The sequence below is a fragment of the Carettochelys insculpta genome, chromosome 22 (assembly GCF_033958435.1).
Source record: "Carettochelys insculpta isolate YL-2023 chromosome 22, ASM3395843v1, whole genome shotgun sequence".
Lineage (NCBI taxonomy): Eukaryota > Metazoa > Chordata > Testudines > Carettochelyidae > Carettochelys > Carettochelys insculpta.
The window spans coordinates 3,552,813-3,564,542 of NC_134158.1; the positions used below are offsets into that span (position 1 = coordinate 3,552,813).

General features: G+C 52.0%; 1 protein-coding gene across 2 annotated transcripts; it reads left to right on the forward strand.

Moving 5' to 3' along the window:
• The first annotated feature begins 234 nt into the window (after window positions 1-234).
• LOC142024771 (uncharacterized) lies at window positions 235-7,757 on the forward strand. Of its 2 annotated transcripts, none has more exons than XM_075016976.1 (3): window positions 235-311; window positions 4,396-4,474; window positions 5,173-7,757. In XM_075016976.1, the coding sequence occupies exons 2-3, from the start codon at window positions 4,405-4,407 to the stop codon at window positions 7,164-7,166; spliced, it is 2,064 nt and encodes a 687-aa protein (XP_074873077.1). In that variant the 5' UTR covers window positions 235-311; window positions 4,396-4,404; the 3' UTR covers window positions 7,167-7,757. The 2 variants fall into 2 exon arrangements, with proteins under 2 accessions (XP_074873077.1, XP_074873078.1); XM_075016977.1 differs by having other exon boundaries at window positions 5,236-7,757.
• Window positions 7,758-11,730: the final 3,973 nt, after the last annotated feature.

Consider the following 11,730-nt stretch of genomic DNA (forward strand, 5'->3'; position numbering starts at 1 on the left):
CACGTCCAGCCCAGCCTCCCTCGCTGCAGCTGCAGCCCAGGCGTGAGCTGGGGAGGAAGGCCGGTAACCGGCCTGTCCCCAGGGATCACCTGCCGGGGCTTACCGGGGACCGCGCAGCTTTCCAGCCCGCGCCCGACAGGCGGCCCCAGCGGGAGGAGGCCGCCTCTGCTCCCGCCCGCCCGCAGGATATCGGGGGTTGCGCTTCCTGCCGCCGCCTCCATTGCGCCAGTCGCCGCCGCTCCCCGCCAGCCGGGTGCGTGCGCCCCGCTCCTGCAGCTCCCGGGCTCCGGCCCTGGCGCGGCCGCCTGCAGGTGAGGGGAGCCCCGGGCGCAGGGGCGGGGTGCGGGGGCGGTGTACTGAGCCAGCCTGCAAACCCGGGCGGGGATGCAAACCCCTTCCCCTCAGGCACCCCGAGGTGCAGCCCCTACGGCCGGGGCAGGAGAGTGACTGCCCCCAGCTCCGCTGCTGGGGGGATGGCGGGTTTACGGGAGGCTGGGCCGCAGGGTGGCCCTTCCTCCCTCCCTCTGATGAACATTGGGCAGTACATGGCGCTGTGCCACTTACACCCATCCCTCAGCGGTAACTAAGCCCGCAAACCCCAGGGGAGAGCGGCCCCCGCCCCTCTGCAGTGCCACATTTCCTGTGCGGTTCCCACCATTTCGGGTCCTTGTTCATGGCCCCTTAGCGCGAGGTTCATCCCGGCTCTCCCCTCATGTCGAGGCGTTCTGAGAGCCTCGGTCAAGGGAGCAAACTTTTCACCTCCCTCGGGCCTCAATCTTCGTCCCTGCGATTAGCAGCCCCCAACCCCCCCGACTCTCTGATGTCATCCAAACATGGAAATGTCCATTACGTTCTTATGGGAAAGAAAGAAAAGTCTGTAGACCGTAAAAACGTTATCGGTTGGTTTGTACAGGTGAATACACAGACAGAAAACCACTCACAGAGTTCGCCATGTGTAATGAAAGGGATGAGCCTGAGCCCCAGCAGCCCATCGTGCCACGCCCACCTCAGGACATTTCAAACACCCCCACCCCCTTGCGTGCCCCTGGCCGAGGTTTTGCTCCATGGTCTTCCTTTTCCTCAGAGCCACCAAGAAGGACGGCCTCGTGCCAAGGTGCTTTTACCTCTCTCCAGCACCGAGGAATTCTCTAGGCTGGCCAGTTTTACCACTTAGGCCAGTGTAGTTCTTCCGATGTAACCCCACCGTCCTCCATGTGAATATTGTTCTTCCAAAGCCCCTCTGCCTCCTGGAACCGCACCTCTTGAAACCTTCAGCACACCTGTTGCTGCCATAGGGAGTCCCTACGGGGAGTCCCCTTGCTCTGAGACCCCTGACTCCCACAGGGAATAATGCACCCCTGTTCTCCAGCCTCGAGTGTCTCTCAGCTGGGGTAAACCAGGAGGTGTACTGAGCACTGAACCCAGCACTGGAGCTCTTAGGCCTGTAGGCCTGGCTTCCCAAGCTTAGCAGGTCTGAGTATCCCCTGCAGCCAGGTGGTTGCTGCCTGATCGCTCTGCCCAGTCCAGCAACCCCCTGCTTCCAGTTAAGTCTCCAGGATCCCCCCATTGGCCTTTTTCTTCTGTCCAGGTAAACAGGGTCTCCTGGGTCCCTCTCTTCCTCTGCTCTCCTCTGTCTCCCCCGCCTCAGCTGCTCAGCTCACCAGATCTCCTTTCCACAGCCCATTGCCTCTGTGGCACAGTGAGATGTGTGAGGATTTATTTCCCATGGTTCAGTTGTATGTTTCCTACTGTCCTGGAGTAACCCCAGGTGTGTGCCTCAGTTTCCCTAGGCACAGCATCAGGGCATAGCAGTGAGGGGAGTTTTGATGTGATGACTTCTCAGATGCACACAGTGGCCCTCCTTGCAAGCTAGGCAACCAGGTGGCACTGTTCTTCCCGCAGAGACAAGGCAAAGGTGGAAGGAGGGACCTGGCTGGGTTGAACTGGAGCTGGGCAGTCTGGAGAGGGAGGAAGGAGGCCAGAGCCCCAGGTTAGCAAACCCTTCTGGGCCTCTCCCCCCAAGCCAGCTTATACTGGCAGCTTCTGGTTCCTGTGCTGACAAGTCTGTTCTATGCTGTGTTCCTGTCACCTAATCACCCTTCTGAGTGAGAGTCACATCTGACTGTGCCTGGGGCCCCCCACACTCCATGACAGTCTCCTGCTTGCCCAGCCCAGCTGTGGAATCTGAAGTGGGTGTTTTGCTCACCAGGTCAGCAGCGTCTCCATTCTCCAGGCTGCTGGTCAGGGTTCTGAATTCTGCACTGGTCACTGTAACGATACTCCCTCTCCTCCCACCAGGGACAGGGCCGCTCCCGTGAATCACCACAGTCTCCTCTGTCTTCTATTAAGTGCTACTCTTAGACTGAAGGAAAAGAACGTTTGAACACACAACCACCCCCACCTAGGGAAACTCATGCAGGTGAAGAGTGTGATCAGGACAGCAAGTTCAGAGCATTGGCTACAGTCATGAATCCACAGCACGCTGTATGACCCCCTTGTCATAGAACTCAAGGGCTATAAGGGACCTCAGGAAGTCATCTACTCTAAGCATCCCCCCGTCCAAAGCAGGAGCAACCCCAACTAACTCATCCCAGCAAGAGACTTAACCTTTAGGGCTGGAGATACCATCACCACTCAGTAGCAGAGGAAGCCTTGTCTGACCAGAAACTTGAACCCTGGGCTATCAAATTAAGAGCCTGATGCTCTACCCACTGAGCTGGCCAGGCTCACAATGCTACTTTGCTCTTATCGGTGTAGTACTCAGGAGCAATCAGTACTATCCATCCTGGGGAGGGGGCCAGGGTCCTGGGCCTCTGCCTGCCTCCCTAGCCAGCAGCTGTCCTGTCCCACTTCCCCCAGTTTCCATATGACCATGAGTCATCAGTTAACAGCAGACGGGACTTTAATCTTTTCTTGATGGGGCCTCTTTCTCTTTCCTGAGTGGATTCTTTTGCAGGGCTCAGCTCCTATTGTTCTCTGGCCATCCCGGTGCTGCCGGCAGCTAGTTATCCAGACAGGGACTGATTCCATTGCACACACACCCACGTTCACACTTTCCTCACACACATAAATGACAGCTGCTTCCAGAGAAAGCAGGTTCTTTGACAAAGGAACAGCCTGAATTTCTTACAGACTTAGGGTGTCGATAACTATGTCTTACTAGCTTATCAATATAGACCCAGCAGCTGCCACAAAACAAAGTGTACAGAAAGTTACAGGCTTACGTCTGCGTTGTACTGGACTGGGCAGAGGCTTTATGCAACAAGTGCCATCACAGACTCTTAGGACTGGAAGGGACCATGAGAGGTCCCTGCATGGTCATCAGCTGGGAGAGGTGAGGGAAGCTGAGGCAGAGACCCCTCTCTGCTAGAGTTCACTCTCCTGTGTCTACAGAGAAGAGGAATGTGTTAGGGGTTTGGGGTTTTTTAAACAGGGAGCAAAATATAATTCTTCTTCAGCAGATTCTGACCCTTCACCTGGCCTGCATTGTAATAAACTGGCCGTGCCTTTTCTCAGTGTGACAGAGTCTAGATCAAGGGTGGGCAATAATTTTCACGGGGGAGGGGTCACTCTATGATTTTGGTAAATGATCAAGGGTGAGGGTGTGGGGTCTGGGCTCTGCCTTGATCTGTCCGCAAGGCTTGGAAACCAGCCAATGGGAGCTGAGAAATTTTGCTGAACTGCCTTGCCCCTAGCACAATCTCTCAGACCCCACTGGCTGGTTTTGTGCCTCCCTTCCCCCCGCCCCGCCCCAGCAAAATCTCTCAGCCAGCCAATGGGAGCTGAGAGATTTTGCTGGGGGAGGCACCTGAAACTCTTCCCTCTTTCCAGCGTAGGAGCGAGCCATGGGCTGGATTAAAGGGCTTGGAGCACTGGATTCAGCTCGTGGGCTGCAACTTGCCCACCTCTAGTCTAGAAGCAAAGGAAGCTTTGCCAAGAGCTCTCCCTAGAGAGAGGTGCAGTGACTGGGAGGTAACTGATGCTGGATAAAACTCTGACTGTTGGACATTGGTGAGCGGGGCCCTTCTCCCCATGCCCTGAGTGTGGAATGCTAGCGTGCTGCCACAGTTATGGAAACAGATGCAGAGGAGTCTCCTTAGAGCATGTGTAGTCCCAACCTGTAGGCTGCATTGTCTTTCAGCTGGCTGCATGCAAGGCCCCATGCTATCACACCAACTGGAGGTGGCCATGGTCTGTGACTGAAGAAGGAATTAAAGCTTCCTTCCGTCCATAGAAAAGCCAGGTGTCTGATTTTAACTCCTCACTTTTAAACACGACTTCCTCTTCCACAATAAAGGGTCAGTGCAAATTGCACATGGCTCCCGGGGGTGTATAAACTCATCCGGCAGGTAGGGAGTCCACATTCCGTCTGACCTGTAGCTGCTTCTCCTTCAGATCTCACCAATGGAGACAGAGGAGGAGCCGGTCCCCCTGAATGCAGAGGAAGGGGAGAACCCAAGAGGTTCCTGCACAGGTGAGGAGTTTGTTAAGCCAACCCAGAAATAATTGTCAAGTGAAGGAAACAGTTGGGATTTGCACCAAGGGCCCTGTGAACTGCCCATATCTGCTCCTCTTCACTCAGGTCAAAGTTGTTCAAGTAAGGGGGCAGGGGTCATATTTTCCTGGCAGATGTGTCAGTCATGACTCCCTTCCTTGCTCCTCTGACGGCCGAATACACCTCTCTCTCCCTGTTCTCCATCCTTCCCTGAGGCTATGTTTACACTGTCCCAACTCAAGATACGCAATTGAGTTAATTTCAAAATAGGCTGTTTTGGGATTTGGCACTGTCTACACAGCACCAAATTTCAAAATACAGCACTATTTCGAGGCATCCCTGACCCCTCTCACAATGAGGGGCAGAGGGATACCGAAATAGCACCCAGTATTTTTGAAAAATATTTTGAAATACTGGGTGTGTTTACTAGTTGCGGAGTTACTATTTCCGGATACCTCAGTATCCCAAGTAACAGAGAGAAAGCTGTGCTAGTCTATATACTGTCAAAACAAAACTGGACTGCTTCTCAGTATCACAGCATAGCTCTGCAGTGTAAACCTAGCCTGAGCATAGAGCAAGTTGTGATGTGGGAGCAGAGTTAGTCCCTCTGCCTGGGGGGATTTGGCCCCTACGTTCAGCTCATGTTATTAGTTATTTCTTCTGGTTCCACTTCCCAGGCTTTCTTTCCTTCTCAGCACAAGGAGTGACTCAGAATTCCCCTCTGACCTTTATTCCAACAGAGAACAGGAGGGTGAAGGTAAAGATGGATAATTGTTTGGAGGAAGCAGAATCACATGGGAGTTTATTGGGAATATTGGCAGAGAAAGTTTCCCAGAGTCCTGAGCAAGGGGCAGCCTGTGACTCCCTATGCACGTCAGAAGATTGGAAAAAAATCTCTGAAGAGACACCCCAGGGTAAAGCCACTTCTCCAAGCCGAGCTTTCAGGGAAACTGAAAATTACAAAGTGCATCAGAGAAATACAGCTGGAGAGGAACCCTATAGCTGCCCTGAATGTGGCCAGAGCTTCAGTGTGAGTTCAGACCTTGTTGAGCATCAGAACATCCACATGGAAGAAGGACTTTATAAATGCTCTGAGTGTGGGGAAACCTCCCATCAGAATTCAACTCTTATTACTCACCAGAGAATCCACCTGGGAGAGAAGCCCCGTGAATGCCCCAACTGTGGGAAAAGCTTCCATCAGACTTCAACCCTTGGGACACAGGAGAAAACCCACCTGGTGGAGAAGCCCTATAAATGCCTCACATGTGGGAAAAGCTTCCGCATGCAGTCTTACCTCCTCACTCATGAGAGGACCCACGAAGTCGCTAAACCCTTTAAATGTTCTGACTGCAGGAAAAGCTTCTGTGCCAGCTCGGACCTTATGAAACACCAGCGAACCCACACGGGAGAGAGACCCTACAAATGCTCTGACTGCAGGAGAAGCTTCAGCGACTGCTCAGCCTTCAGAAAACATAAGAAAGTCCACGGGGTAGAGAAACCCTATAGCTGTCTTGATGGGGGGAAAAGCTTTGGTGTGATTTCAGCCCTTAGCGCTCCTCAGACAGCACAGTGGGGAGAGAGCCCATACCAGTGTGCTGAGTGTGGAAAAAGCTTTCGCCAGCACTCATGCCTCATGACACATCAACGAATCCACACTGGTGCTAAACCTTATAAATGCTCCGAGTGTGGGAAAAGTTTTCGTCTGAGCTCTACCCTTAGTACCCATCGGAAAATCCATACAGCAGAGAAACCCTATGAGTGCCTCAAGTGCGGGAAAAGATTCCGAGTCAGCTCCTACCTTCTCATGCATGAGAGGATACACACGGTCGATAAACCTTACCACTGCCCTGACTGTGGGAAAAGATTCAATGCAAAGTCATACCTTGTCAGACATCAAAGTATCCACACAGGAGAGAGACCCTTTATGTGTCTCAAGTGCGGGAAAAACTTCAATCGGAGGTCAACTCTTCTCACCCACCAGAGAATCCACACAGGAGAGAAGCCCTATGTGTGTCCAGACTGTGGGAAAAGATTCAGTGTGAACTCCGACCTCATTGTACATAACAGGCTCCACACGGGAGAAAGACCCTACAAATGTCTTGACTGTGGGAAAAGCTTCAGTAACTGCTCAAGCCTAATTAAGCACAGGAGAATCCACACGGAAGAGAAACCTTATATGTGCCCTGAATGTGGGAAGAGCTTCAGTGACAGTTCGAGCTTTACTAAGCATAAGACGACCCACACAGGGGAGAAAACCTATAAATGCCCCGAATGCGGGAAAAGCTTCAGCCACTGCTCAGCCCTGTTGAAACATCAGCGAATCCATACGGGAGAGAGACCCTTTAAATGCCTTGAATGCGAGAAGAGATTTGCGGACAGCTCAGCCCTGCGGAGACACTGGCGAATCCACTCAGAAGACAGGCCCTATAAATGCCCCGACTGTGGGGAACGATTCGGTGTGACCTCCAGCCTCATTAGACACCAGAAAACCCACACAGAGGAGCGACCTTTTCAATGTAGTGAGTGTGGCAAAAGTTTCCAGTCAAACTCGCTTCTTAAAATGCACCAGCGGATCCATACAGGGGAAAAGCCCTATAAATGCCTTGAGTGCGGAAAGAACTTCCGTCAGAGCTCCCACCTGATCAGGCACCAGAAAATTCACATGGGATAGATGGTCACAATGGGTTTTGTTACTGCTTTTGTCACCATGTTCTACTGTACTCAGTCAAATGGGGATGATGGGGTTTATGCTCCACAGAGTTTTATGGGATACCCTTTACGGATTTAAAAGGACCGGGCTGTGCCCAGGCCAACTGGCCTCTATACCTCCGAGAGTGAGCCTTTGGACTCCAGCGCTCCTGTCACTCACTGTGTAGGCTCCTGGTCAGAGACTTCTCCCTTCCCTTCAAAGCACTGTAGCTGGTACTGGTAGCAACACCAGAGAGCCTTTTCCAGACGGGACAGGTTAAATCAGGGTCAGCAAACTTTCTGGGGTGGAGTGCCGAACTTTGATGTTTTTACCTCTCGGTACAGTCTGAGTGCTGATGATACTTTTTAAAGTCTCTAATCATCCTACTTACAACAGCTTCTTTAAAACATAAAAATGCAGAGCTTTACTCTTTTGTAAAGTTCTGTAAGTTCTTGGACTGCCCGAAGACAATCTTTTTATTTCAGAAGGTGGAAAACACTACGGGGAGGGGCGGGGGGAAGCAGTTCTAGATTTGATTTTAACAAATAGGGAGGACCTGGCTGACAATTTGAAAGTGCGAGGCAGCTTGGGAGAAAGTGATCATGAAATCATAAAGTTCATGGGTCTACTGAAGGACAAAAGGGAAAGCAGCACAATAGATACAATGGACTTCAGGAAAGCAAATTTTGGTAAATGCAGAAATCTGCTAAGTAAGGTCCCATGGGAAGCAAGACTAAGAGGAAAAACAACTGAAGAGAGTTGTCAGTTTTTCCAGGGGACATTATTAAGGGCCCAAAAGCAACGTATTCCACTGCATAGGAAAGATAGAAAGTATGGTAAAAGGCTGGCTTGGTTTAGCCAGGAGATCTTGCATGATCTCAAAATAAAAAAGGAATCATATAAAACATGGAAACTAGGACAAATTATGAAGGATGAATATCGGCAAACGATACATATATGCAGAGCAAGATGAGAAACGTGAAGGCACAAAATGAGCTCACACTAGCTGGAGACATAAAGGGTAGCAAGGAGACAGTCTATAAACAGAAGTAAGAAGAAGACCAAGGACAGGTAGACCCACTGGTCAGTGAGGAGGGAGAAACAATATCAGGACACTTGGAAATGTTAGAGATAATTAATGACATCTTTGTTTCAGTCTTCACCAAGAAGTCTGATGAAGGAGTGCCTAACATGGTGAATGCTAGTGGGAAGGGGATAGGTTTAGAGGATAAAATAAAAAAAGAACAAGTTAAAAATTACTTAGAAAAGTTAGATGTCTGCAAGTCACCAGAGCCTGATGAAATGTATCCTAGAATACTCAAGGAGGTATCTGAGTTTTTAGTTATCTTTGAAAAGTCCTGGAAGTTTGGGGGCAGATTCCAGAAGATTGGGAAAGGACAAATACAGTGTGTATCTATAAAAAGGGAAAAAAGAACAATGCAGGAAACTACAGTTCAGTCAGTTTAACTTCTGTGCTGGGAAAGATAATGGAGGAAGTAAACAAGGAATTCATGTGCAAACATCTGGAAGAAAATAAGGTGAAAGGTAACAGCCAGCATGGATTTGTGAAGAGCAAATCATGTCAAACCAATCCGATAGTTTTATTTGCCAGGATAACAAGTCTTGTGGATAAGGGAGAAGCAGTGGATGTGGTACACCTAGACTTTAGTAAGGCATTTGATATGGTCTTGCATGACTTTTTAATCAATAAACTAGTCAAATACAGTTTAGATGGGGCTACTAAAAGGTGGGTGTGTAACAGGCTGGATAACCGTTCTCAGAGAGTAGTTATTAAATGTTCACAGTCATGCTGGAAGGGCATAACAAGTGGGGTTCTGCGGTGGTCTGTTTTGGGACTGGTTCTGTTCAATATCTTCATCAACGATTTAGGTAGTGGCATAGAGACTATGCTTATCAAGTTTGCAGATGATACCAAGTTAGAAGGGGTTACAACTACTTTGGAGGACAGGCTCAGAAGTCAAAATGATCTGGACAAACTGGAGAAATGGTCTGAGGTAAACAGGATGAAGTTTAATAAGGACAAATGCAAAGTGCTCCACTTAGGAAGGAACAATCAGCTTCACATATACAGAATGGGAAGCGACTGTCACGGAAGGACTACTGCAGAAAGGGACTGAGGGGTCGTAGTGGACCACAAGCTAAATACGAGTCAACAGTGTGACGCTGTTGCAAAAAGCAAACATGATTCTGGGATGCATTAATATACAGTGTTTTCTGGTTTTATTTAGCCACAGAACCCTTTTCAACTTGAAAGAATTTTGTGGAACCCCATTCCCAGGCTCTGCCCCGCTCAGCCTCCAAACCCACCTCCCATCTCCAGGCTTTATCTGCCTTAGCCCCCCGCCCCCAAATCCACCCCCCCATCCCCAAGCTTTACCCCTTCATCCCACAAACCCCCCCCCCCCCATTCCCCAGGCTTAACCCCTCTCAGCTGTGGGCCGCCCAAGGAGGCAGGGGATGGGACAACCACCTATCCCAGCCCCTGCGGCCGCCAGCCTAGGCCCCTTCTTCCTGTAGCTGGAGACTGCAAGGCCCTTGTTTGACTTTTCTGTTTGTGCCAGAGATGCTGCACAGCTGTCTGAAGACATGCCCAGAGCCTGTGGAGCCGGGAAAGGCTAACCCCCGAGAGCAAACTCCTGAATGCCAATGGTTGGTTGAAGGTGGGGTCGTTGGTTCTACAGGGAAAAGCAGGTGCTCTCTGGTGCTTGGATGTGCCCTGCTCCCTGCCCTCAGAGCCACACACAGAAAAGGGAGAGAAGGGAAGAGAGAGTGACAGAGGTGGGAAGGAAGAATCTGAGGTTTGAGCAGGAAAACTCGCAGGAAAGAAGCTGGAAAGAAGAAACCGTTCAGCCCAGCTGCAAGAAAAGCAGGGGCTCGCTCTGCCAGCCGCTGGTGGTAGGCTGGGGCAAGGAGTTGCTCTGTCTCCCTCAGGGCTTGTGGAAATGTGCATTTTTCTAGACACTCCAGGGCTCAGAGGGACTGGCCAGCGGTTTTCTCAGGCTGCCGCCTTTCGGGTCAAGTGCATTCCTGGCCCTCCTCCCCTCCCTACCACACCTGCCTGCCTGCCTGCCATGGCCCCGTGAGCAGGTTTCTGTGTCCTTCTTTCCATGCCTGGTCAGAAAAGAGCAGGACTCAAACCCATCTCCAGGAGAGAAGCCTGCCCCTCACCTCATGCTGCAGGTTTTCCTCAGCCAGGCAGCAGAGCTTACAGCGGGCGGGGGTAGGCAATTCAAAGGGTGTGTTGGTTTCTTTTCTTCTGGAGAGCAGCCTGGGGCCAAACCCTTCCCCTGCAGCCCAGGAGCACTGGGGTACTTCTGCGGGGTGTGTCTCTCTTCCCTGCCTGCTCAGCTCCCCCTGGCTGCTTGGGCATGCTGGAGAAGGATGTGTAACCGTGCTAAGGCGCCCAACTGGAAATGGGCCGAGGGGCAGAGCAGCGCCTGCCTGGGGCAGCTGCAGATAGGGAGCTGCAGGGGGTACAGCTGGGGCAGAGGAGGGTGAGACTGAGTTATATGGGTGGGAGTGTATGGGGTGGGCAGTGCAGGCCTCAAGGGGGCTTGGGGGGCAGTGCATGGGGAGGGGCAGTGCAAACCTCAAGGGGGCTGGGGGGGCAATGCATGGGGGGCAATGGATGGGGGGCAGTGCAAACCTCAAGGGGGCTTGGAGGGCAGTGCATGGGGGGGCAATGGATTGGGGGGCAGTGCAAACCTCAAGGGGCTGGGGCATAATGCATGGACGGGGCAGTGCAAGCCTCAGAGAACCTGGGGGTTAGTGTATGCCATGGCTGTGCATGTGGGAGGGCAGTGCAAGGCTCATGGGGTCCAGGGGGTAGTGTGTGGACAGGGGCAGTACAAGCCTCAAGGGGCCTGGGGGAGCAGTGTATGGGGGAGTAGTGCATGGGGGGGGCAGTGCAGGGTTCAAGGAAGCTGGGGAGTAGTGCATGTGGGGCAATGCATGGGGGGCAGTGTAAGCCTCAAGGGGATTGGGGCAGTGCATGGGGGGCAGTGCAGGGCTCAAGGAACCTGGGGAGTAGTGCATGTGGGGGCAGTGCTAGCCTCCAGGGCATCTCCCTGCTTCCTGTATGCAGGAAACAAATGCTGGACTGTGATGTCTGTGGCCCCTTGGGAGCAAGCCGGGGGGAGCGGGATCTCTTGGGGGGGGGAGGTTTCACGCTGTACCCCCTGTATGAAGGCGAGAGGAAAATGCATAAAATCAGCCAAAGCATCAGTCAGTCCCGATTGCAATGGCTGACCAAGCAACGCCTGTACAGCGGGACTGTTCTGGTGTGAGTAAGCCCTGAGCATCGTAATACCAGGGGCGCTCTGCCAGCGAGCTGGGGCTAGTCAGTTTCTCTCAGTCCTCATTGTCTTCCTCTGAGTCTGTACAGCTCCATGTCCCTCTGATACCGCCCCTTTCAGTTACCCCTTCTGGCCGCAACTCCGCAAGCCCAGGCATACATTCATTCCTGCTGGTGAGGCCTGACTTTCCTGTGTGGTGGGTTATCCTCCATCTTAGGGATGATGAAACT